The 25,410-nt window shown below is 40.9% G+C and overlaps 4 protein-coding genes and 1 long non-coding RNA gene across 6 annotated transcripts; 2 read left to right on the top strand and 3 right to left on the bottom strand.

Annotated features, from left to right (window-relative positions):
- Positions 1-133: 133 nt before the first annotated feature.
- On the bottom strand, positions 134-2,665 carry LOC113126565 (uncharacterized). The gene is made up of 4 exons (XM_026300647.2): positions 2,579-2,665; positions 1,999-2,071; positions 1,646-1,867; positions 134-1,118 (listed from the first exon to the last, which is right to left on the bottom strand). The coding sequence occupies exons 1-4, from the start codon at positions 2,621-2,623 to the stop codon at positions 727-729; spliced, it is 732 nt and encodes a 243-aa protein (XP_026156432.1). The 5' UTR covers positions 2,624-2,665; the 3' UTR covers positions 134-726.
- A 366-nt stretch (positions 2,666-3,031) lies between these two features.
- Positions 3,032-8,600, top strand: klhl7 (kelch-like family member 7). Its single transcript, XM_026299717.2, has 12 exons — positions 3,032-3,492; positions 3,685-3,787; positions 4,012-4,105; positions 4,252-4,376; positions 4,499-4,674; positions 4,829-5,003; positions 5,266-5,408; positions 5,796-6,036; positions 6,192-6,393; positions 6,684-6,781; positions 6,934-7,117; positions 7,630-8,600. Exons 1-12 carry the CDS (start codon positions 3,364-3,366, stop codon positions 7,781-7,783), a joined length of 1,824 nt encoding a protein of 607 aa, XP_026155502.1. The 5' UTR covers positions 3,032-3,363; the 3' UTR covers positions 7,784-8,600.
- A 113-nt stretch (positions 8,601-8,713) lies between these two features.
- aste1b (asteroid homolog 1b) lies at positions 8,714-14,011 on the bottom strand. Its single transcript, XM_026299716.2, has 7 exons — positions 13,758-14,011; positions 13,183-13,433; positions 11,808-12,074; positions 10,723-11,690; positions 10,369-10,600; positions 10,054-10,249; positions 8,714-9,685 (listed from the first exon to the last, which is right to left on the bottom strand). The coding sequence occupies exons 2-7, from the start codon at positions 13,418-13,420 to the stop codon at positions 9,370-9,372; spliced, it is 2,217 nt and encodes a 738-aa protein (XP_026155501.1). The 5' UTR covers positions 13,421-13,433; positions 13,758-14,011; the 3' UTR covers positions 8,714-9,369.
- On the top strand, positions 14,010-22,249 carry smarcc1b (SWI/SNF related BAF chromatin remodeling complex subunit C1b). Of its 2 annotated transcripts, none has more exons than XM_026299714.2 (28): positions 14,010-14,276; positions 14,562-14,681; positions 15,017-15,102; positions 15,221-15,302; positions 15,396-15,488; positions 15,635-15,704; positions 15,801-15,870; positions 15,951-16,026; positions 16,362-16,487; positions 16,699-16,781; positions 16,867-16,973; positions 17,107-17,166; positions 17,326-17,354; positions 17,494-17,609; positions 17,726-17,797; positions 17,886-17,999; positions 18,289-18,442; positions 18,548-18,658; positions 18,844-18,903; positions 19,052-19,310; positions 19,419-19,490; positions 19,590-19,639; positions 19,748-19,856; positions 19,960-20,102; positions 21,052-21,186; positions 21,451-21,583; positions 21,713-21,817; positions 21,893-22,249. In XM_026299714.2, exons 1-28 carry the CDS (start codon positions 14,100-14,102, stop codon positions 21,958-21,960), a joined length of 2,880 nt encoding a protein of 959 aa, XP_026155499.1. In that variant the 5' UTR covers positions 14,010-14,099; the 3' UTR covers positions 21,961-22,249. The 2 variants fall into 2 exon arrangements, with proteins under 2 accessions (XP_026155499.1, XP_026155500.1); XM_026299715.2 differs by having other exon boundaries at positions 14,011-14,276; positions 19,593-19,639.
- Positions 22,250-22,357: 108 nt separating this feature from the next.
- Positions 22,358-24,318, bottom strand: LOC113125999 (uncharacterized). Its single transcript, XR_003295234.2, has 3 exons — positions 24,276-24,318; positions 23,876-23,997; positions 22,358-23,785 (listed from the first exon to the last, which is right to left on the bottom strand). It is a non-coding gene; the product is annotated as an uncharacterized LOC113125999 (long non-coding RNA).
- Positions 24,319-25,410: the final 1,092 nt, after the last annotated feature.

Here is a 25,410-nt window from a genome sequence, read left to right on the forward strand (position 1 = left end):
AGCAAAAGCACATAAACAATAACGAGTCCCATCACGGCTAAAAGCGACAGTCCTGTACTGTTTTATCCTCAGTACATAGAAAAAAATAGCTTACTATCAAGCGCGGTTCACAGTCTGTACACTTAGTGTCTAATCAAACACAAAATTATAAAGTGATACACGTGTTATTTCGACACCTTATACTTTGATTTTTTTTAATCCGTAAAGTGCGTTTTCTGAGAAAGACTAAGGAACATGAACAGCACCTGAATAATAAAGTTAGTCTGCAGTGCCCCCTAATGTTATCTTTTAGAATAACACACATTTTAAATGTATTTTCATTACAATTTACAGTAAATAAAAAATAGCCTTTTTTTAAAGTTTAAAGATATGAGTCTTCATGTCCTTGTTAGACACAGACAGCAAAGATCTGCCAACATATCAAACACTATTCTGTGCATATTCTCTCATTATCTAAAAACATTTCTTACATACCTGGCATTGCTCCTGATGATATGATATGAATAGATTAACTGATACTGACATTTGGAAACCTTCTGCATGTTATCAAACTGACAGTATACCAACAAGTAGAGCCAGACGTTTAGCAAAACGTTGTCCTGTAATAGCAATAGTAGTTGCAAAGTGTTTTCTCTCCCCAGAAGTATAACCTTTGTAAATATTTGAACCTGGCAAACTTAAAGGGTAATCCAGTTGAGATAAATGAGTCATTTAAAATAACTACAATCAAGTCCCTGCAATCTGTGCCGCTTCAGTGAGGACTTCTTCAGCTCGTTTTCTGTATCCACCTGATAAAGCCTTCACCCTCCTCACTTCCCTCATGTTCGCCTCCAGATTGTCATTCAGTCTTCCTTGCTCTTGATAAGAGGCTGCTGCACCCTTCACTTGCTTAGCCATTTGATCTCTTTCACGGAGCAGCCAACCAGTCAGCTCTGAAAGCGGGGCTCCCTTTGATATGGTGGCCTTGGCCCTGTCAGATATGATTCTCAGTTCATCTTGAGCCGACTGCAGACGTGGAGGCAGAGGGTCCCCCTCACTTTTACCATCTAACTGTAAGGGAACTACATTGAGGGAGAAGTCATAGCCATTCATCCTAAGGGAGACCCTGTAGGTGGCTTCTGGAAGTAGAGAGAGATGAAGATTAAAAACAACATTATCTGTACAGTACTGACAGATGAGAGATTTGATTTGCAGTTTGAGACAGTGTTCATTTTGGCACATGATTTTGATTTAGCTATCAGTTACCCTTGTTTTTTCCCCTTTGTTTCTTTCAGTTTCTATGAAAAATTAAGCAGTTCAAGTCAGGTGGTTAACCATAAATGTTACAAAGTAAGGTGGTAAACAGCCACTAAACTGAAACTAACTGAAAATGAATGTACATTTCAAAAGTGGTGAAAATAGTGTTAGCACATTGCTTATAAAATAGATCACAGCAGGAACTAATCCTCTATTTTGGTTACAATGATAAGGAAAAGGTGATTAACAAAGGGATTAATGACCCGAGAAATACTTCGTCAGTGTAAAAGCAGATCAAAGATGTAGGCTTCAAATGATGAAGTCATAGCACAGTCTCCAGACACTCCAGGTGAAAAGTGAAACGAATACGTCTCGTCTATGTTTTTGCTGAAGACCAAATATCACTCACCGTACTCTTCTCTGATCTTTTTCACGCATTCAGCAAAAGTCAGGGTATCATCGTGTGCACAGCCATAGGTCTGCTGCAGGTGGCTGATGTGTCGGGCCATGGCCTCATAGCATTCCTGCTGCTCGTTGAAGGTCACGGCCATATCAGAAAAACTTTTGTCCAACTCTGGCACACACACTTGTCTCATCACCAGGTTGTTGATCCGCCTCACAACCTGTGCTTCTGAAAAAAAAAACCCACACATACACAGACACACAAAAGAGCGCATACAGTACAGACATTTTTTGATCACAATTACATTCACTGATATGGGTTTGAAAACAGACATAAACATTGTAAAGGTGGTGTCCCACTGTGAGCTGAAGGGGTCTGCCTGGCCGATCGAGCTCCATTCATGTCAACTCTGGGCTGCAGGAGAGGTTGTCTCTGAAACAGCAGAGTTTTCTTTATATAAATTTATTTAATGAGTATTTATCAAAAATTCTAGTTACACACAAATTCCTTCAGTCTGACTCAAGCAACTACACCATCCACAGTAACTTCCAGGCTGAGACAGAGTCAGTGCTTTTTTCATTTTTAGGCCTACTGTTTTTTCCTTGTATAAAACTATAAATAAGAACAATATTGTTAACAACACCAACAATAATAATATATTTTATTTGGGTTAGTTCCATTCTTTCAATACAACAGATATTATTACATCGAAGTAGCAAAACTGAAATCTCGTATAATAATGTAATATGTAATTGTGTATCTATATATAGCACGATTCAAATGAGTAGCTAAACTGTTGATGGTGCTTGACCATTCATACATTAGATCAGTGATCCAGTAATTTCACTGAAGCAAAGCAATGATCAACGATCTCGTTGACGGAATCGGAGACTTTCTCATTCGTATTTAAATAAAGCTCAGTACAACATAAACGCATACCTCGTTTCCATTGGAGAAACACGAGCAGCAGAGAAAACGATGCATTTTCTACGACCAATGCGTCTCCCAGTTTGTTTTCAGGTCAATTATCTCTGACAATTTGCATTTGTAGCCCACATTCCGCGTGACGTCAGCGTCATGTGAAAAACTTTTCTTCCTGGTTCTGTTTTTAAGATTATGCACAGATACGACCGGTGCACCCACAGGTGAGCTGCAGCCCGGTATGAAAGGTGCTGCTCTTAATATTATCTATATTGTATAAATTGGATATAAATGAATATATGTTTAATCAGAAATGTAATATTTCATGGGAGTCAAACTGCTAAAAATGTTTTTTGTATCGAAAAATTCCCTAAATCTACACATTGTTTGTGTTTTGTCAGTTGCACAATCCTGCAGGTTAATGCGTAATTTACCACCTGTGTCGCTAGAGGGCGAACATGAGCGTGTCACATCCTAACCGAACCGTAGAAGAAGAGTCAAGTCACAATACATACAAGCTAGAGTTGAGTTGTAGCTCAGAAAAGCTTCTGCTATTTGGTTTGATTTTAACTCTTGACAGCAAGTTTATCTTTTATGTTTTTCTCTCTCTTGGCTTTCGGGGGGAAGCCGCCGCCACGCCGCCGTCTTTTACACATATCACATAACAACAAGCTGATGTTTTGCAAGTAAGCAACTATCAGTGGGGAAGGAGAAACAAAGAGACTGTAGCTGCACACACGCTGCTCGGAGTAGCTCTGGGTTTGTTGTCATTTCACTGAACAGAGAAGATTAGTCAGGCTGACATGACAGGGATGGCCTCTCCAGAGAAGGCGTCAAGCTGCAAGAAGAAGAGCGAGAGGAAATGTGCCACCAAAGAGGAGTATAGACAGCTGTCCAGCACCATGGGAGCCATGAACAACCTGAGGAAACAGGTGTGTGTGTGTGTGTGTGTGTGTGTGTGTGTGTGTGTGTGTGTGTGTGTGTGTGTGTGTGTGTGTGTGTGTGTGTGTGTGTGTGTCTGTGTCTGTGTCTGTGTCTGTGTCTGTGTCTGTGTCTGTGTCTGTGTCTGTCTTTCTGTCTGTCTGTGTAATGTGTAATGTGTAATGTGTGCTTACTTCTTTCAGGGTACCCTCTGTGATGTGACCCTGGTGGTTCAGGGGAAACACTTTCCTGCTCACAGAGTAGTCTTAGCTGCTGCCAGCCACTTCTTTAACCTCATGTTCACCAGTAAGTGTGCACACTTAGACATCCTGAGACAAATCCAATAGTGTATCATGTTCATGTTGAGGAAATACTCAGGTTTTATCCTTTTGTGTTCAGGTAACTAGATTAGGACTGTTATAAAGAAATAAAAACCTAACGTAACATAGGACTGCAGGCAGAGCAGGAGAAACATTTCGTTCTGCCTTTGTTTGATATTTTCTGTGAAAACTGTCTTTACTCACTTCTAGCTCGAATGATAGAGTCGATGTCCCATGAGGTGGAGCTCAGGAGTGCTGAGCCTGAGATTATTGAGCTGCTGATTGAATTCATCTACACAGCCCGGTAAGAATTTGGTATAGAGTACAAAACATGACATAAAGGTAGGAAAATTATGAGAGCTACAGAGACTCATGTCACCAAAAAGGATCCTATCCAAAGTCTGTCCTTTATAATCAGTTCTTGCACTGAGTGTACTGTTTGTGTGCCAGGATCTCAGTGAACAGCAGTAATGTCCAGTCGTTGCTCGATGCAGCCAACCAGTACCAGATTGAGCCAGTGAAGAAGATGTGTGTGGAATTCCTCAAAGGACAGATTGATGCCACAAACTGCCTGGGTAAGAACAGAAGTATAAATACAACTTATCAAGGTTAAATCTGATCTCACTTGGTATATAATAGTCCAGTGGGTATCATGGTGTAACTCATTAGATTGATCCTTGTTGTGTCCCCCCTGCAGGTATCTCAACCCTGGCGGACTGTATGGACTGCCCTGAGCTGAAGGCAGCAGCAGAAGACTTCTTCCAGCTCCATTTTACTGAAGTGTACAAACTCGATGAGTTCCTGCAACTGGACGTTTCACAGCTCACACATCTGCTGCACCAGGACAAACTCACTGTCCGTGCAGAGGCCCAGGTACCTGTATACCCTCTTTTTTGTGATTTTTTTTTTTTTTTTTTTTGTAGACATCTACATGTATCACTATTGTATTTGAGCAAAACTGCCTGTCCCACAATTTGGGACAATGCTGAGAAACAAGTAATGTGTACATTCCTTTTTTTTTTTTCAGATTTATGATGCAGCGGTGCGCTGGCTGAAGTATGACGTGTGTAACAGACAACAGTACATGGTGGAGGTGTTGGGGTGTGTTCGCTTCCCTTTGGTTTCCAAAACGTTTCTGTCGAAGACAGTGCAGGCAGAGCCTCTCATCCAGGACAACCCACAGTGTCTGAAGATGGTAATCAGTGAGTAGAAGAGAGAGAAACGCAAACACTGAAATCCCAGTGTACAAGTGGACAGTATACACACAATAATATGTTTTCTTCTTGCGAGGTGACACAAAAAAATCTTATATTACTCTGGATCTTTGCTAAGCTATCTGCATCATACACAATTAAAAATTCTAAAAAAGTAGTACAAAGTACTGTATGTGGCTATGGCCTCCTGGATTGACATGAGAACTCCCACACAAACAAACAACAAAAACAGCCTGTGCTTTTGTCCCAGGTGGAATGCGATACCACCTACTGTCCTTGGAGGACCGGGAGGACCTGGGAGAGAGTAGCCGACCACGACGCAAGAAGCACGACTACCGCATCGCCCTGTTTGGAGGCTCCCAGCCTCAGTCCTGCCGCTACTTCAACCCCAAGGTACCAGGAATCACAAGCAAGTCAACTTGTATTTCAGAAAATACAACCATTTTCAATTAATCTGGTCAAAGCTTTTAACTTCATCCCATTTGTAAATGAGTTGACTCCTACCAAGTTTGCTAAAGCCCCCACAGCAATTTGTGAATCATTCATTTTGATTGATTTTAAGGTTTTGCTTATAATGTTTAAGGCTGTGCATGGCTAGGTCACTAGTTGTATTGTTGATTATATTATTTCCTTAAGAGTCACAGCACAGATCCCCAGCCTCACTTTGTTATCTGAGGTGACAACATTTTGTTCCATTTTCATCAGTATTAGATGCTGGACAAACATTGTAGCATACTGTTTTCATAATATTTGCCTTTGTCATTTTGGTTTTCCATGCAGGACTCCAGTTGGACAGACATCCGCTGCCCCTTTGAGAAGCGCCGTGATGCCACAGCCATCTTCTGGGACAATGTGGTCTACATCCTAGGTGGCTCACAGCTCTTCCCGATTAAACGCATGGACTGCTACAATGTCTTGAAGGATAGCTGGTACTCCAAGCTGGGTCCACCCACACCACGCGATAGCCTAGCTGCCTGCGCTGTCCAGGGAAAGATCTACACATCTGGGGGGTCAGAAGTGGGTAAGCAGAGAGAGGTGTAAGGGTTGAAGGGGTGATTTATATTACCGAACTGATTTTCCATGCCTTGTTGGTTTAGAAGTAGCAAAAATTATGTTGATGATCTTTTATGTGGGAGAGATTTCACTGTAATATGTATTGGACACGTATGTCTACAGGTAGCTCAGCTTTAGACCTTTTCGAGTGTTATGACACGAGGACAGAGTCGTGGCAGGTGAAACCCAGCATGCTGATGGCCCGGTGTAGCCATGGCTCAGTGGAGGCCAATGGACACATCTATGTCTGTGGAGGGACGGTGGGCAACAACGTCTCCGGAAGGGTCCTCAACAACTGTGAGGTCTATGACCCCACCACACAGCAGTGAGTCACATAAACATACATCTCTGTACAACCAGTGGATGATTTAAAACATGTATGGATTTAATAGTGAGATCAGATATGCGAAAATATAAAAGTTAGATTTGGATCTTTTTACACTTACTATAACCAGCAAAGCATGCTTTATTGGAGGTACATGCAGAAAAGTGGTGGATCATCTATAATCCCTTTTGTATTGCTATATTAAGTTACTAAGTGTGTGGGGGTTTATTGCTTTGGTACACATTTACAGATCTCTCTGTTGTCTTGTCTGTGTCCGTTATTGTCCTCAGATGGAGGGAGCTCTGTGGGATGAGAGAGGCCAGGAAGAACCTTGGGCTGGTGGTGGTCAACAACAGAATCTATGCTGTTGGAGGACAGGGGGCACTGGGTAAAAATACAAATATTGCTCCAACTACAACAGTGATAAAGCATGGGCAATAGTTGTAGCATATAGTAGGCGCAGCAATATACCAGTAGTCACTTTAGCAATGATACTCTTTTACGTAAGTAGACAGGATGTAAAAACTGGTGTTTCATTAGGTGGACTGGACTCAGTGGAGTACTACGACATTGCCAGTAATGAGTGGCGTCCCGCCTCACCAATGCCGTGGCGAGGTGTGACGGTAAAGTGTGCAGCGGTCGGTGAAGTCATCTATGTGCTGGCAGGATTCCAAGGGGTGGGGCGGCTCGGACACGTCCTGGAGTACCACACTGATACCGACAGGTTGGTGTATAATTTTGGATTCGGCTGTCTTTATATACATTACATAGGTCTGTTCTCCACACTGCCCTTGAATATTTTCTCTTTTCATCACTACGCTGTAAAAAGAATAGGGACAAACTGCACAGCATTCTTCCTGGGTGAAAGCTCACTCCAAATTCATCTGAAGCTAAACTGCAACTTCTCCCAACAAGCTAATCCAACTTGGTATCTTCAGCAGTTGTGGTGTGTTTAATTCAAGTTTGTCACTTTTTATTCCAAGGAAAGTACTTCCTTGCCAAGTTGTAGCAGAAAGATATGTACTACTTCTAACATCTTCTGTCCCTTATTGTTTACAGCGTATTGATGTACTGAGTGGACAGTTCAGGGTCAGTTTGGAGAGTAGAAGTGACAACAACTAAGATCTATTCTCACGTACACAAAGTACTTTTTGAATACCAACTTGAAAAATCCTGAGCTACCAACATTAAAGTAAAAGGAAATCAAAAAATAACATTTTGCTTCTGTGTGTTCAGGTGGGTGACTTGCAGCAAGGTGCGAGCTTTTCCCGTCACCAGCTGCCTCATCTGTGTAGTCGACACGTGCGGCGTCAACGAAGATGAAGACATGGACCTCATAGACTCTCAGCCACATAATGCACCTACTGCCTCAACCTCATCATCCTCATAGCACAAGATAAAGATTGAGTGTCACTGTGACATTCACTGCTGCTGCATTAAGCCTCCACTTGACTATGGAGCTGATATATTTAAGGCAAGGCCAGTCTTTTCAGAGTCAGCCATTCTTAGGCTGCTCATTCTGCAGGCTTTTAACGTGGACCTGGGGTTGTTATGGTATAGAAAACATTGCTTTTCTTAAAAAGTGTTTTTAATTTATTTTTTAAACCTGGGTTTTATTTGTTTTGTTTTTTTATTGTGCTGACCATGCCCCCGCCAATTATTAGAGAGTCTGTTTATTTGATTTTTTTTTTTTTTTTTTAATGATTTTCTTTTAGTTATGTCCAGGAGCCAAATTTCTCTTTGGTTGCAACGGAATTACTCCCTCACTCACTACTCCGTGGGATGAATACATAATGAACAGTTTAGTTAATATTGAAAATTCAGTTTTCAGACACTTATTAATCGTCATTTTGTGTCATCACTTAGAACTGCACAGCCACACCAAATTTTCTTGTCTGTAAAAATGTAGAGCATTGCATTGTGGGATTGTTAGTAGGTGACTTTTTGAATGCACATTATAGTGGATATATTTGCACATTCGCCGCGTGGACATCACTACAAACTAGCAAACACGCTGTATAGTGAGTAATGAGTGATTTTGGACACTTTTACCTTTTAGCTGTGGCTAAAAACTAGGTCCTAATGTTACAGTGCCCAGGGGACAGTATCCACAAACATGTTTTAGGAAAAAAGGAGACTTTTAGTGACAGTGTTGTCCGGTTAAAAAAAAAAAAAATTCAAACTAAAAGCCGGAAAAGAATTGTGGTCAAATATAGTCAAGAGATTTTTTTTAAATTGGAATTCTTCTCTTTATTTCAAAAAGTTGGTCATTTCTTTTTAGCTTGTGAATTATGTACTGTTAAAATGTAGACATACTGCTGTTATGAATAGTGTATCTTGGTTGTGTTACTTATAATAGTGTAATGCACTGTAACTTAAAACTCTGACTACAGAGAATGGGTAAACATTTTATTTTTGGCTACATGTGAGTAAAAACTAGCTGAAAGTGATCATTTAAAAAAGTGTGTGAATTTCATTTATGTATATATTTTTATATATAGAAAGGTGCACCAATTGCATCAGTATTAAGGCATCTGCAATAAAATGGAATAATGATAATTATTAAGATGACATTAGCTGCCATGCAATTTTCTGGTCAAGATAATAAGGCAGCTCTACATTCACGGTTTAAATCTTATGCTGACAAAACTTGATAAAACTGACAGATTTAAAAGAGTGCATTAATTACATAGACATTATTTGGATAAAAACTGCATAAAGCTGCTCAAATATGGCAAGAGTGTGCTAATCGAACACTGATACGTATGTCTTGACGTCACATGATTTCAAAAGGCAATATAAATTTGAACATAAAGCAAGTCTGACCGCAGACTGAAGCACAGTGGTAAACATTCAAAGGTGTTATTCCTCAATTGAAAATGCCTCTTTGTAGCATTCCCTGAGCGTGTTTTAAAACCCACTGGAATGTGCTCTCTAATTTGGTCCCTAATATCAGCCTTTCCATTTTGCTCTGCTTCACTGCCAATATTCATCATACCCTTCCTCATTCATCAGAAGAGCAAACCTGTTGTCTATCTCCTCAACACCTTGCCACCCTCCCCAAGCTCCTCTCCCACCTCCCCCTCTTCCTCTCCTTCCCCGACCTCTGCCTCTCTTCCTCCTCCCTGCTGCTGAAGAGGAGGGATCGGCCTTGGAGCTGCATTTCCTCACAGCGTCCAGCAGGGTGGAGTAGAGTTTTCCAGACAAGGAACCCATGGGTAGAAGAGATTCAGCAGATCGGCCCCCTTTTAGATACCTGAAGAGGCCATGCACCAGTGTACCGCTGAACAACCTGAGACATACAGAGGGACAAGCAGACAACCAAGTTACCAACATATATTCTTTCACTTTCCCATAGTGGTGTCTGCAGATATTTTATATTTCTTGCCCTATGACTTAAAAATAAAAGCTGTTGTAGCTCTTGGTGTTTTTATGTAATTTGTCATGAAAACAAAAATACAGATCAAAATCTCTGCAGATAAAACTGAATTTAAATATGTCACCTTTTGTTTTTGGCAAACTTTTTGTTCACTATCTTCTGACATTTATAGACTAAATGATCTGAGAAATTAAATTTCTCTAGCTCTAGTCCTCATTCCTTGTGGTCGATAAACAGGGTTGAAAATGCACATATATTTCTCTTTTATGTGTCTGTGTTACCATGATAGGTGAGGTTCAGGCAGTGGCAGCAGCAATAGGTGATTGAGACAGAGTGCGCTCCAGAGGCAGGCTTGCCATTGGCTGAAGCTGTGAGCCACTCCCACATCCAAGCCCCGTCTCTCCCCGTGTCTCACACGTTGTCGGTCCAGCCCTGCCCACACATTATGCTCTGCGGCCAAATTTGGGCAGCATGGGACTAGAAAGACAGACAGCAGCAGGAGCAGCGACATTTTTTAATGTCATTAGGCACAGATTAGAGATTAATTACTTATTCTATTACATTTCAAATTTTTGTTGAATAATATCACAGCGAACCAGCATGGTATAATTGAGTGGCTTCAGGCTGGTTGTTCCACGACAGCTCTCCATAAACCATGCCCAGTAGTAGAGCCTGGAGATGGAGCTGTGAGGGGGTTGGTACAGCCTCTCGCAGCCAGAAGCCTGTCACTGCAACAGCCAGCTTCAGGTGGGGAGTAACAGAAGCTAGGGCAGACTCCTTCACTCCTAAGACTTCTAACAAGGCACCCAGACGAACTGCCACAGGAGCCTGGAGAAAAATTCAAGGGACAACATTTGAAAATGTAACAATATCATAAGGTCAATTCCTTAAATCAGATAAAAACAAATAGGGTATATGGTATATAAGAAAACATTTATTGTCATGATTACCTGTTCAATTGCATGCAGAGGAACAGGGGTTCTAGGAGAATGTGCCTCCACTTGATTTTTTTTCAAATTCAGGTCCAGACGGTCATACTCCTCCACACAAATGGCAGCACTAGAGCCCTGTGCCTGAATGGGAGTAGCACTGGCTGCTTGTTCACCATTAAATCCTACATGTGTGGAAAAAAGGCTGCCCTGCTCCCAACCTCTATAGCCCTGACTGCCTGCCCGTCCCCTCCCCCTCTGCCCTCTCCCACCTCTCATACCTCTCACATCCAGGCTGATGTTTCCTTGTACCCTCACATCATGAGCTTCTCTCTGCAGTAATATTCCATATATAGCTTGACGTATAGCTCTGGCACTACAGTGGCTGCTGGCAAGCTTGCTATTCTCCACCTGGGGCATGAGCAGGATTCTGTGCATCACCACAGCATCTACAACCAAGGGAGCCAACAGCCCCCGTGCTGCAGCCTGCAAAAGACACTCTGGTAGCTGCATGAGCGCAAAGGTCTGCTCTCCTGGAGCTGTCCTACCACCAGAGAACCAGTGAGCCAAAGAGCTTTGAGGGGTGATGTAATACTCATGCATAGCTGCCCACAGATGTGAACTAAGCCCACCCTTCTGTCCTCTCTTTCCCTTACCGCCTTCCTCCCCCATCATACCAATCACTTCCTCCAGGGCATCCGGCAGCTTTGTAAAAGAGGACAGCCAGAGGAAGAGGTGCTCAATGCGGGAGGTATTCCTGCCACCACCTCCCATACATGTATCTAACATAGCAAAGACTTTATCAGCATCTTTTGGAGCACCATAGTCATTACCAATCAGGACGGCACATAACGGTAGAAACTCCCACCTTGCGATCCCAAACAAACCACAAAGACCATTAGTGGTATAGGACCGAGCTGGGATGTAGCGGTTTGAGGCTTTACCGTTAAGGTTGGTCCACTGGAAAAAACGGAGTGGTAGGTAACCCCCTAAGATCAGGAAACAAAGCATATGATTATGTGTAACAACAGCAAAATCCTTAATATTACAAAGATCTGCATCCTTTATTTAAAGTACAATAAGAAAAATCCTGTTAATACCCACACCTGGCAGGTAAAAGATATAAAAATCACTGTCATTAGACAGAACTGGGCAGTTCCACTGGTGAGCCAAACATGCAATCTCCCAGTCAGCCTCAGCGGGACACTGAACCAGTGGGACTCCTTTCTGGATGAGGCTCTGAATGAAGACATCTCTCGTGAGGATCGGAAGGACTGAGCCATTACGGCCATGGGCAATACTGTCTGCCTCCCTTATCTTGGATTTCAGACGTTCCCGTACGGTAGAAAACTTCTTGTCGCTGGGGTCAATCCCTTGTAATCATAAAATAACAGAAATGTAATGTCTGTGGGGAATACAACTGCAGACCAACTTAGAATCAAATTAACACAAATCTGTCAAATAACTGTACAATGACAAAGTTTGCACATACCAAAGAAAATAATATAGAGGCAAATCAGGGAAAGCCTAAAAAGGGTTAATGATCACCTATAGCTAAATTATTATTATAAATATAGTTCAAAAAGCTTTAGGTTAAGATGTAGAAAAACAAGAATTTAAAGTGCAGTTTTGAAATACGATCTGTAGCACTTTATGCAAGGTATAGTATAACCATCCATCCATTATCTATACCCACTGATTCCTATTTAGGGTCACAGAGATCTGCTGGAGCCTATCCCAGCTCTCTTTGGGTGAAAGGCAGGGGTACACCCTGGACAGGTCACCAGTCCATCACAGGGCCACATAGAGACAAACAACCTCACACACTCACACTCACTCCTATGGGCAATTTAGAGTCACCAATCAACCTGACATACATGTTTTTGGAAGCAGGATTTGAATGTAAAATGTAGTATTGACAGCCTAAGAGTTGCTTGTGTGCCATAACTTAATGTATTAAAGCAAGAAATCTCATGTTCATATAGCCTTGATATGATGCATTTTATTTTGCAATTTGGGTAAATTAATTTTGTTCTTTTATTTCTAAAAACAGCACCTGAAGAGTTCACTTTGGAGCATAAGTGAAAAATCACAACAGTGATACAGAAAACCCAGCAATAGATTTCTCTTGCTTCCTCCTCCAACCTCACATACATGTTTTTGGACTGTGGGAAGAAACCAGAGTACCTGGAGAAAACCCACACAAGCACAGTGAGAACCCTGCTGGGTTTTGAACCAGGAACCTTCTTGTTGTGAGGCAACAGTGCTAACCACCAATCCATCGTGCTGCTGGCATAGTATAACCAATTAAATCAAATAATTTAGGTTGGGTAGGTGTGTTTCTGTGAACTGCTTTAAAAGTTTCATTAATTTTAAATTGTATCTTGCAATGCAAACCTAAAAACAATAATATCATGAATTGTGACAAGTGTCATTAAATGTTTACATGTGCTACAACTCCACTTTATAAAGCATCTTTACCTCCATCAATAACCACGTATGGCTGGATGTTACAGGCTGCCAACGCAGAGAGGAACTGGGTGAGCAGGTCAGCGAACGCATCATAGTCCCCACCATGCTGCTGGTCCAAACCTTGTTTAAAGTAGAGCCAGAAATAAAGACTGCAGCCGTCAATAACCAGGCGGCTGTCCCTGAACTTCACATCTTTGAGTAAGTCTCTGTTCCCCTCCACAACGGTGGTCAGACCCTGGACACCCATGGGAGCTCAGTGGCTAGGTAAACATGAAAGGGAGAAGATGGTTCATGTTACTCACAGAGATGCTGGGGCTTCAGTAACACGCAGAGCAGTTTCAACTGCCTGGTGGGTGCAAATGTGTGTGTGGGATGTCCAGTTATAAAATATGGGAAACATCAACAAGGTGGCTGCTTAATCAGTTGGTGTCTGTTTTTCCGGACATTGAGACTGCATTGCGGAAAACTAGGACAGCGCAATTACTGCAAATTATATTAACTACAGTTGTAAACGGAAGGCAAGTAAGATCTTCAAACTAATATTCAAGCATTAAAATATCAAATAAATATAAATTGCTACTAACCAATGTCACTACTTCTCCTTTCTTAACGTCTTCCGCAATTCCTTGTAATGTTGCCTTCTGATATTTCAAAGTAAAAGTCCTTGCTTATAAGAAATGTGTATATTATGTTGCGCATACAGTAACACATTTATATATCTCAAATATTTAATACTGAGTCAAAATATCCCAAATATAATTTTAAAAAATACTTAAAACGAAACGCATTTGATCCTCAAATACAGGAAAACCTTTATACCGAATTGCGACAGTTACGCTGAGTCTCGCGAGAGAAAGCGAGAACGCAAAAGCTAGCGAGCGCGCTAGCAGTTTTGTTCTCCCGTTTGAAATTAATCTCCTTTTATTATGGCCACAATGTCAGGAGGTGCAAATCTTGGGATTCCGGGGACAAGCCAAGGCAGCTCCGGAACGGCTGCCCATCGGAAAAAAGATAGCAGCCCGTCCGCCAGGTTCTGGGAGAGCCCGGATACTTTAGCGCAGCTGGAGGTGGTGCGACAGTGGATCGGGAAGCACTACAAAAAGGTAGTTAGCAAGCTAACAAGCTAGCCGCCCCCTGCTAGTACCCAAAGGCTCACACTGTAAACAAACGTCTCATGCTAGATAACATTACGTTTACACAATTACGAAGAATGCTGTATTGATTTCTACAAAATATACGTAACACCAAATCCAAATGTGGCTGAATCTTAGAGGTTAACGATCCCAAACAGCCGCAGAGTTGGCGAGTTGTCGGGAAAATGCAGCACTGTAACGTTAAAGTTAGGAAACATACTAAAGCACGACTATTAAAAATTGTTCCTCTGTCAGGTTGTGTTGGTGGATGCTCCATCATGTCAGACTCTGGCTGCAGTCACCCTACAGCTACTCCAGTTTCAAGAGGAAGCCTTTGGCAGGCAAGCTACCAGTCCTGCGCTAACCAAAGTGCCAGTGAGTCTCTCTCTGCTTCACTCTCATCGGTACATTTGTCTCTAAATGACTCTCCAGCTTGATGTATGTTGAACGTGATGTATGTTGCTCTGGTATTCTTGTGTCTTTAGTGTGGTTGACATACCTGGTTTGTTATGACCCAAGAAAAATGTGACACAAGTAAGAGTAAATATTAGACTTTAATCCCTTGATCTTGACAGTAAAGATTGCAAAGAAACCACAGTAAATCTGAAAGGTAATTTCCATGGAGGTTGTCATTAAAAGGGGGAGGGGTAAGATGCTACTTAAAAACATGAAAAACATAAGAATCTGCAATCCTTATCATGTCGCTACAGGCGCAATGCTTCATGGACTTGCGACCAGGCGGTGGGCTCTGCCACATTCTTGGCACTGCCTACAAGTTCAAGGCTGACCAAGGCTGGTGAGTACCAAGACTCATGTGGCATTGCCATTTCACAGTGATGTCCCTGCTGTGCATATGTTTGGTTCCACCTGACTGTGTCCTTAGTATCTCTTTCTTCCTCTCCTAACCTTCACAGGAGAAGGTTTGATTTGCAGAATCCATCAAGGATTGAGAGGAATGTGGAGATGTATGGTACTATTGAGAGAGCACTGATCCAGGTAACACACACACACACACACACACACAAACACTTGAACACCAAACAAAACACACCACTGATGAACATGAACCTGTGTTATGTGTGTCTGCAGAACAACTGTATGTCACTGCCAGTGGTATATCTGGACCCCACACTGGATCAGGAGCTGACTAGCAGACTGACTGGTATTATAACTAAGCATCAGGTAAAGTGCTATTCAAGAGAGTGGACAAAGGGTTGGCCAGACCCAGTGGGGGTTAGATTTATAAATTAAAAGTATACTAGAAGCGTGTAGCTCTGCTAAAGTAGTTTCTTTTCAGTGCTGTTGGGTGACTGTCTGTTCTTCCATAGGGTGCACTCACTGAAGACCGATTGCTCGCCAGCCACCACATCTACCCCTCACCTCCTGCTACAGAAGAAGGTCGGTTAAAGTTTGCAGTTTTGTTTGTGTGTGTTTCTGTTTTGAATGTCTGATACTAATTAAGTTGATATATTCTGTTTACACGCCTATTTGCAGATGAATGGATGCGTCCAGTCATGCGGAAAGAGAAACATGTCTTGGTTCACTGGGGCATGCACCCAGATAGGTAATACACAGTCACACATGCGCACACGCAGGTTCTCACACCCAATCAGAACACTTACCCATTATGTCTCTACCCTTCAGTTATGACAGTTGGCTGTCCTCAAGTGATGTTGAAGGAGAGGTTGAAGAGCCACCACTTCCAGAAAGGCCCTGGAAGGTTAGTGCACATTTGCATACAATTCCCAGTACCATACCACACAACAACAGTGTCCAAAATGTGCTTTTTGCCAAAACTGGTGAGGCAGCTGGTTAGCAGTCTGTTTGCTCTTTGGCAGTTTAATTTCTTACAATTGAGATAGTTCAGTGGTTGACAGAGATTATGTTTTTTAAAGACACTTTCTCAATAGTGGCTTTCCTAAAGTAATGGTGTCATTTCAAAAACTCATCATGTAACTTAAAAGAAGAGATTGGTGTTTATTTTGCTGGCAAAGTCAAACTTTAACTTTCTTCTAATTATGTGATCTGATATGTGTTATTATGTGTGTATTCCAGGTTCATGCCGGTTGGATTCTGGACACAGATGTCTTCAACGAATGGATGAATGAAGAAGACTATTGTGTGGATGAGAGAAATATGCCAATCATCTTCCGTCAGCGTATTCACCTACGAGATGATCAGGTTTGTGTGAAGCTGTAGGCACTGCAGTTTTTGTCAAGGAGAAGAGGTTCTCTGTTAATGATTCACAGTTAAATATTAGACACTTAATTCAGCTTGAGTTTTTTTTTTTTTTTTCAAATTCTGAAATGTCTTTTTTTTTTTGTTACAGGTAAGAAATTCTTGCTTTTTTGTTTGTCTTTTTTTTCCCACCTAACACTTTACTTTCTTTAAGGACTCAAAATCCACTCCCTCCAAAAAGAGAAGACGTTCCCCCTCTCCTCCCTCCTCTGAAGGAAGGAAGAAAGGAAAGAAGGGGTAAAACATATTTGTTCTATCCAATCAGGAAAGCATGTCAAGCATGTTTTTTGGTTTCAAAACTGATTTTTGTTCATGTGTACAGAAGACGGCGTGGACAACAAGAGGAAGAGCCAGAAGAAGACTTGACCAAAGATATGGAGGACCCTACCCCTGTTCCAAACATGGAGGAGGTTATACTGCCCAAGAATGGTAAACCATCCAAAGATTATAACTCTTAACCCACTAAAAAAGTATTGTATGAGTAAATATTCTCATTGAAGTGTTCAAATGTGTTACAATTCTTCTCCAAGTTGGTTTTACTTTTTTAATTCTGTCTGTGTAGTCAACCTGAAGAAAGACAGTGAGAATACCCCCGTCAAAGGAGGGATCATGGCCGACCTGGGTAAGCTTGCATGTGAGATGGTAAATATTTATAAATGAATCTAGATTTTGTTAATGGTAAGTTTTTGATTTTGTTCAGTCTAAAACATTTAATATGCAGTTGTCTTGATTTGTCTGTATGAAGATTGATTTTCATTGTGATTCACTGCTTTTCTTTCAGATGAGCAAGAGGATGATTTTCCAGGAAGGGTAAATAGGATGTCATTTTCTTTAATCAAACGCTTTCTAATTGCAGGAGGGTTGGGTAGTCAATTCAATTAGTGATATTCAATTAGTGTTTTGGTTTCCGTCACATTAAAGTCTAATTAAATGTAATCTCTGTGTACAGGAGGACGAGGAGGGGAGAGGAGAGATACCTCGCCTATCAGAGGGAGAGGACAGTATCACAGAACAGACCCATCATATTATAATACCAAGCTACACATCATGGTTCAATTACAACTGGTAAACAAACACATGGAGACACACTGAGTCTAAACCTTTACTAGTACACACCAAACATTACTTGGTATAACTACAGCCCCCCACCCAAAGAAAAATATTTTGTCCATGTTTTCCAGCATTCATTCAATTGAAAAACGTGCACTGCCTGAGTTCTTCAATGGAAAGAATAAGTCCAAATCTCCAGAAATGTGAGTACTGTAGATATTCAGACATGATTGTTAATAGAAATGATAGCGAATGCCCTACCAACAGCGTGCTCTTCAATGTACAATGCAGCTATCTGGCATACCGCAACTTCATGATCGACACATACCGGCTCAACCCCCAGGAGTACCTCAGTTCAACATCCTGCAGACGCAACCTCACTGGGGACGTGTGTGCTCTCATGAGGTATGACTGAGTGTGTGGGTGTTTGATACCGCACAGTGTCTGCCACATCTGCTAATTTAGGTGTAGTATGTGGGCGTTCAGTTATGTGAATGTGTTAACAAATCTGTTAATGCTGGGAAGGAACAAAGAGTATGTGCTGTCATTATGGGGCCTGTAGTTTCATTATAATTTTTAAATATTACAGGACAGATGATGATTTGTCAGCATTTTTACATTTGTCATCTGTGAAGGCAACTTCTAGCAGATACACAGATTAATGAATAAAAACAGCAATATTCTTTTGGTCCAGGGTTCATGCGTTTTTGGAGCAGTGGGGTTTGATTAACTACCAAGTGGATGCGGAGAGCAGACCCCTCCCAATGGGACCCCCACCCACCCCTCATTTCAATGTACTGGCTGACACACCATCTGGGCTGGCCCCCTTACAGCACAAGCCCTTGCAGGTAACACATACCTGTACCATACATGTGGAGCATGTGACACAGGCAGAACGGAAGCGTTATTTTATAAATGTGATCGTACTGTGCTGCTCGGTCTCACTCTTGTAGGTGTCAGCCTCGCAGCACATGTTGTATTTCCCAGAAAAGAGCAGAGAGAAACCTTCAGACTGCCAGAACTTTGGTCTCCGCACTGACATCTACACCAAGAAACACCCTAAGGTCTCACACAGCTACAGCACAAATATACTGAAAATGACGTTTGACCAAAATCTGCAGATTGCAATTTCTACATATGTATTCAAACATATGTGTATGTTACTAGTCCCTCTTTAAATGTGTCTGAAATTAGGTGTAAAAATATTATTACTGCTGTATTTAAATTAATCTCCTGACTGCTTTCTCAGACTAAGGGAGCAAGTGCAGGAAGGGAATGGACAGAACAAGAGACTCTATTGTTATTGGAGGTAAGGCAGGCACTTAGGTTTTTAGGTTTCTGCTCTAAATGATTCATTGCTTATCAAAAAAACAGGTTTATCAGAATAAGCCCTGATATTTTGAAACTTGTTCTCAGCTTTGCCTTTCCACTTTATCCATCCTCTATGTCTCCCTCAGGCCTTAGAAGTTTACAGAGATGACTGGAACAAAGTATCAGAGCATGTGGGCTCCAGGACGCAGGACGACTGCATCCTCCACTTCCTTCGTCTGCCAATAGAAGACCCTTACCTGGAAGATTCCTCAGCCTCCCTAGGCCCACTGGCGTACCAGCCTGTGCCTTTCAGCCAATCGGAGAACCCTGTTATGAGCACTGTGGCCTTCTTGGCATCTGTGGTAGACCCACGGGTGGCGTCAGCTGCAGCTAAGGCTGCTCTGGGTGAGGAGTGTTTGTTTGTACTCAAGGTTATGGTAGTGTTCAGAAATGATCTACTAATATACTATGATATACAGTATGTGTGTAGTGACATATCATCTTTTTTTTCAGAGGAATTTTCCCGAGTACAAGAGGACTCAGTGGATAAGTTCTCTGAAACATCAAACCAGCTCGAAAAAACAGGCAAGACAGTTATTCTTACACATTCAGTTACAATATAGAATCTGTTTTTCTGTGCTGTCTAGAATAATGTTTTATTGTCTTCCACTGACCTTTGACCAGCAGAATCAACGGATGCAGAAAAAATGGAGACAAACTCCACCTCCCATCAGGTAATGCCACAACAAGAGATTGGAGAGAGTTTAGTTGCATCTGCAGGTGGCTTTCATAGCTTACTGTGTGTGTGTGTGTGTGTGTGTGTACATTTGGATCTGTTTCAGGTCCTTGTGAGGGCAGATGGCCTAAAGGTGGAACCCAGTGGGGCAAAAGTGGAGGGAGAACGAGTCAAAAGAGAGAATACTGAAAATATCCTTGCAGAGGAGAGAGATGGTATGTAAATATTGTACGTGTATGGGCATGAATTGTAAAATGCATGTATGTATATATTAAAATGTTTAAAAATGCTATTTATATTTATTTATATATCATCCAGGAAGAGGAGATGACGACGAGAGCGTGGGGCGGAGGGAGGGAGATGGGGATGAAGGGAGAAGAGTAATAGAGCAGGATCTGGTGGAGGGCAGTGTTACCATGGCAGCCGCAGCTGCTCTGGCCTCTGCTGCAACAAAGGCCAAGGTAAATCCCGCCCTCCCACTTCAAAACGGACCAATCACCTGAAGATCAAGTGGAGAAATGGTTGTCATTTTAAATAGAGGCTTTTTTTTTTCCAGTTATGTCACAGGTCTCCTAGCAACAAAAACAGCACCATCTTGGGGACCACTTTAAGATGTGTACAGTTACGTTTAAGGCACAGAATATATGTGCAGTATATCTGCCAGGTTAGAGACTGAGCTGTTGGTTTACTGCTTTTAGTAAAGAGTCCAGGAGGAAGACCCACCATTAACCATACACTTTTACTTTTTTTTTTTCTTTTTCTTCATTTTTGACAGATTAAACAAGATATACATTTATTAATAAGTGAGCTGACTTATTCCAGTCTTAGTGCTTAGCCAAGATAACTGGCTGCTAGATGTAGCCTAACGTGGTAATATTGTAGATCTTCTCAGCTAACTCTTGGCAACAGAGCAAATAAGTGTGTTCTATATTAAAGGGCTGGCACTTATGTTGTATGGAAGTAGATCAGTTATGTGTAAGATTTATCTTTGTCTTGTGTGTGTCAAAGAGCCGTTTCCACTCACAGTCATGGCTAGTGACTGAGATTAAGATCAGAACAATACTATAAACCTTTGGCTGTGTGGCCGTTTTAGTTGTTTTCTATCACGATCTATCGTCATTATTGATGCAGAGCTAGTTGGTACGGATTGATCTGGTGTTTTTCTTCCATTCTATCTCTCAATTTGTTTTCTCTCTCCCTTTGTGACACACTCTTTCACAGCCGGTTTATTATTATACCCTGCTCCACTTCTCTGCTTTCTAGCTTTTCTCGTCTTTGTTGGTGTTTTCTGCGTTATCTGTACTTCCATTATTATTATTATTTTCTTCTTTTCTTCTTTTTTTTTTTTTTTTTTTTGAAGCCCTTTCTTCACGTTTAAATGACATTTTTATTCCCTTCCTGTATATGCAGCACTTGGCAGCAGTGGAAGAGAGGAAGATAAAGTCCCTGGTGGCTCTGCTGGTTGAAACCCAAATGAAGAAGCTGGAGATCAAGCTGAGACACTTTGAGGAGCTGGAGACGATCATGGACCGTGAGAAAGAGGCTGTGAGTGAACATGATGTCGGCTATAGTCCAAACCAGGGACAATGAAACCTAGTATCACTGTATGATTTAAACCCTTAAACATCTTGCTCATTTGTGTCCCTCTTGAGCGAAATTCCTAAAATGTAAATTGTCAGAAAACTCTTTTAATTGCAAATCTTTTGGTGTGTCTTTATTGCAGGGTTTATGCGCAGAGGCATCAGTCACATGACCAGCTTATATCAGTAACACTGTCTCTGTGTGTGCGTGTGTGTGTGTGTCATGCAGCTTGAGCAGCAGCGCCAACAGCTATTATCAGAGAGACAAACTTTCCACACCGAGCAGCTGAAGCAGGCAGAGATGAAAGTGCGCCAGCAGAGGGAGCAGCAGGGGCAGCCAGGATACACAATGCAGCATTCAGGTGTGGCTGCTCACACATACAGAAAATGAAACCTCCTCAATATGACACATAAATCAGACACAGTTTAACAGAAAGTAAAAAATTCTTATCTGTTAAATCATTCTGTTCCTTCCCTCCCTTACGTTTTAGTACTTCCTTCTCCTTCAGGGCAGTCTATGCCCAACCGGATGATGCCCGCTGGTGGAAACGCCCAGACAATAGCCCCTCGACACCCTGGGGCCCCCAATGGCATGTGTGAGTATTCTTTACTGTTGTCATAGTTTTCAAATGGTGGAGCGATGACACTAACCTCTTTGGTTACTGTCTCAGACCCATCCTCACAGCCTGATGGGGTAACACCAGCCCAGCCAGGTCCTCCAACGTCCAGTCACAGCTGAACTAACCACAACAGATGCCCAGCACATCATCTTCAACAAGGATGCACAAATATAATAATATCATAGTGGCATAAATCTTTAGGAACAACTGCTTAACATTGAATTCTGTAACTCTTCAGTAGTCACACATTTATTGGCTGAAAGATACACAAGCACATAAACACAGTTGATGTGTATTCGGTCAACGGCTCAGTCCGTCTTAAATCTGTGAAATATTAGTGCTCTGATGTCAGAGTTGAGGAATCAGCAAGATAAACTCGGCTCATTAAAATTGTTTTGTATGAAAGTAGTCCAGCTGGTTTGTTGTGGTATGTGTCTTTGTTGACTTGAAAGCATGTGGGATCATATATAATCTACTTCCAGTAAAGGATGAATCTTTGTTTTACATTCCCAGTGCCCAGCAGTTACTTCACTTTAAAATGACAGCTGCTCATTTCCTCATACACTGAAAATACTTGAATCAAATGCACTAAATCAAGATTAAAGTCAGTATCCTTGATTTAATTTATGTTTTCAGTGTGCAGATTAGTTTGTCTAAAGTAATACACCTCAAAACAAACTGATGCATTTATTTTTTTATTTGTAATCATGTTCATATCAGCTATAAGGATCCTTTCAATATGTTTCCAGGTTTTTTAAAGGCAGATTACATACATGATATGGTTCTGTGACGCATTGTATTGGTCTGATTAAACAATGGAGTCGAAAATTATTTGAAAAAATGCAGGTACAGTATGTTAACAGACATGATCATGCCTGGGTATTAGATTTTCTTAACTGGTTCACAATTCTTGACAGGCACAGAACTATACAAGTATAAAAGCATTCAGTTCACAAGCCAACCTAGTTTCTATTTTGAACACATTAGTGATATTCAGTGTGACCACTCAATGATCATCTTGGTGATATACTTGACAAAAAAGTCATTAGTTAAAGGTAAGTTTTAGAAAAGACTCAAAGATTACTGTATGTCCTTATAGTCAGACATTGCCCTTAGATCCAGAGCAGAAATCAACAAGGAAACAAAAGTGTAAGCAGTGTGAATACGTGAGTCAGCATATCAGTTGTTGGGGTGTGGGCTTTACAGGTTGGAATTATTAAATTTGCTGCTTTGATGTAAAATAAAAACTTCATTTTCAGGAAAATGACAACACTGATAAAAAGCTGTGAGGACCTGAATTCCACAGGGCAGAAACAAATATTTTAGACTGACAGTTGAGATTATATAATTTATACACAAAAATGCATTGTGTCAAAAGAGTTAAGTGATTGGCCGTACTCACAGCTAGACTGGAGCAATCATTTTTCAGCAATTGTTACTTGGCTCCAGCAAGTTGATTTATGTGCTTTGTCTGTCTTTCCTTGTCAAGAGATCATACTGAATCCTCCCAATTACAGTATCTTATTAGTCATTCAGTGGAAGTTGTCCCATAAAACCTTTTACATTTACTCAAGACTAAAGTCCACTTCCTGAGTTGTAATATCAGGATCAGGGTGTGTCATGCAGAAACAAGAGTGATTAATAACAATTAAATGTTGCATATTGAAACTATCCTTGAAACTAAATATTATCACAAAAGTTCACAAGTTCTTTGTATTTAGGCAGAATGGTGCCAGTATAGGCAGTATAGCTTTGATTCTGTTTTCAAAATGTGTGAAAGCAAAAATCAGTACAGGCTATAAATCAAGTGCGCATAAAGTATTAACATTTCCTTTAAAGCAACAGATGATCTGTAATATGTGTTATTTCAAATTTTAATGGGCATAGATGTTGAAGTTATTTGCATATGAATTGGTCATTTCTTCTACTTTTGGAAGATTCTTCCTGAAAGAAACAAAACAAAGATACTTGAGGGCTAGGGAGCTCACATTTAAATGTACATAAATCACACCATAGAAGTTATGAATCACTTACCAGTTTTAGAGATCAGTACTCCTGCAACAACTACAGCTGCTATTACAGCGACAGAAGGGGTTGATATTATCAAACCTTTAGCCACTAAGCAGAGGCCTGCAACACTCAGCCTCAGATAATTCCTGATAAACAAAGGAAAAACAGCATCGCATTGTTAACTCAGGAGAAGGATGAGAAACTTTTACATATACAAAACATTTTTAAATGAAAGTTTGTACCTCATATGAAAATGGCATTGTTTGTGAACAGCCAATATACTGGTACTTTGTACAATAACTGGTATGTATTGACAATTTTATTTATATAAAATAATATTTATTTATATAATTTTAATGCTTCATGTAAATGAGTAATGAATGAACTGTATGATAAGAAAGATAATTCAAGGTAAATTACTTACGCAGAAAGAGTCATCCTTGATATCTCTTAGCAGCAGTATTCCTGGAACAGCTAATGTTAGGTTTCTGTTTCATATCATTTATACTTTGTCCTTCATCAGAGGCTGTGGCCTCACTCTTAAGGTGGACTGCAGTGTGTTATGTGAGGATCCTCCAAAAAGTAATTGAAAAATGTAAATGAATAGATCAAGTGCCCTTTTCCAGGTATCAAAACATGTTGCCTCTCAGGATAGCTTTATATTTATGAAGAGACAGTGAGTTTTACAGTAGCCCTATATCTGAACACCCAGACGTATTCAACAAAGACAAATATCAATTCTTTCTGTGCAACACATATTTTAATACACAATCAATATAGGCTTACTATTTTAATACATATAATACTTATATTCCTGTAGCAATTATATAATTTGCCCTTATTACTGGGTAGGGATCACAGTATGACACACTGAGAAAACACTATTCCATTGCAGTTTTTGTTTCAGTTTTATTCAATGTAAAATGCTAAGCTAATTGCTAAAGCTTAATTAGTTGTGAATGTTTCCCCAGGCAACAATACAGTCTAATCATATCTCTAAAGCAATAAATCAAACGGTATTCTACATTATAACTTTTTGTGGTTTATTATGGCTGGGATAATCTCTATTAGTGAGCACCTTCAGGCCAATGTTAGTAAATAGTTGTGCGCTTGATTATATATTTGTACAACAGTACAAAGTTGCCGTTCTGAAGCATGTTTTCCTCAGTGCAATTTTTTCCCCTCATTCTTATCCTTATATACATTCCCAGCACTTGAGGGTTTTATTTTATTTATTTATTTTCTGGGTTGCATTGAAAACCTGTGTCCTGTGTTCTGGTTCATCTATAAAAGTATGTTTGTGCACGATCCTCTATTTACACAGGTAATGACACAGGGTGTGTCAATTGTTTAATTACCTTCACCATAACAGAATGAGAGGATGCCCTCTTATCATGGTCTCACACAGTCAGTCTTATACTGAGTTGCACACAGTAAGCTTCGGCTGAATTTATAGTGTGTAAATTGAAATGTCACACACTGACATTTAAAAATCTGTAGGTTTTTCACTTGTCTGCTCCACAAACCTGCAGCGGCTTGTATCATACAAACCGTCTGAT

This window comes from Mastacembelus armatus, chromosome 11, assembly GCF_900324485.2.
Source record: "Mastacembelus armatus chromosome 11, fMasArm1.2, whole genome shotgun sequence".
Lineage (NCBI taxonomy): Eukaryota > Metazoa > Chordata > Actinopteri > Synbranchiformes > Mastacembelidae > Mastacembelus > Mastacembelus armatus.

Bases quoted from the DNA above. Each gene is read 5' to 3' on its own strand.
- LOC113126565 (XM_026300647.2), bottom strand. From the start codon at position 2,623: ATGCATCGTTTTCTCTGCTGCTCGTGTTTCTCCAATGGAAACGAG. The intron at 1,868-1,998 runs GTGGGACACCAC...TTTTTTTTTCAG, and splicing joins GCAGACCCCTTCAGCTCACA to AAGCACAGGTTGTGAGGCGG. The intron at 1,119-1,645 runs GTGAGTGATATT...CTCTACTTCCAG, and splicing joins AAAGATCAGAGAAGAGTACG to AAGCCACCTACAGGGTCTCC.
- klhl7 (XM_026299717.2), top strand. From the start codon at position 3,364: ATGACAGGGATGGCCTCTCCAGAGAAGGCGTCAAGCTGCAAGAAGAAG. The intron at 3,788-4,011 runs GTAAGTGTGCAC...ACTCACTTCTAG, and splicing joins CTTTAACCTCATGTTCACCA to CTCGAATGATAGAGTCGATG. The intron at 6,037-6,191 runs GTAAGCAGAGAG...GTATGTCTACAG, and splicing joins ATCTGGGGGGTCAGAAGTGG to GTAGCTCAGCTTTAGACCTT.
- aste1b (XM_026299716.2), bottom strand. From the start codon at position 13,420: ATGGGTGTCCAGGGTCTGACCACCGTTGTGGAGGGGAACAGAGACTTA. The intron at 12,075-13,182 runs GTAAAGATGCTT...TATGATTACAAG, and splicing joins ATACGTGGTTATTGATGGAG to GGATTGACCCCAGCGACAAG. The intron at 9,686-10,053 runs GTAACACAGACA...TGTATGTCTCAG, and splicing joins CCTGAACCTCACCTATCATG to GTTGTTCAGCGGTACACTGG.
- smarcc1b (XM_026299714.2), top strand. From the start codon at position 14,100: ATGGCCACAATGTCAGGAGGTGCAAATCTTGGGATTCCGGGGACAAGC. The intron at 14,682-15,016 runs GTGAGTCTCTCT...ATGTCGCTACAG, and splicing joins CTGCGCTAACCAAAGTGCCA to GCGCAATGCTTCATGGACTT. The intron at 15,489-15,634 runs GTAAAGTGCTAT...GTTCTTCCATAG, and splicing joins GTATTATAACTAAGCATCAG to GGTGCACTCACTGAAGACCG.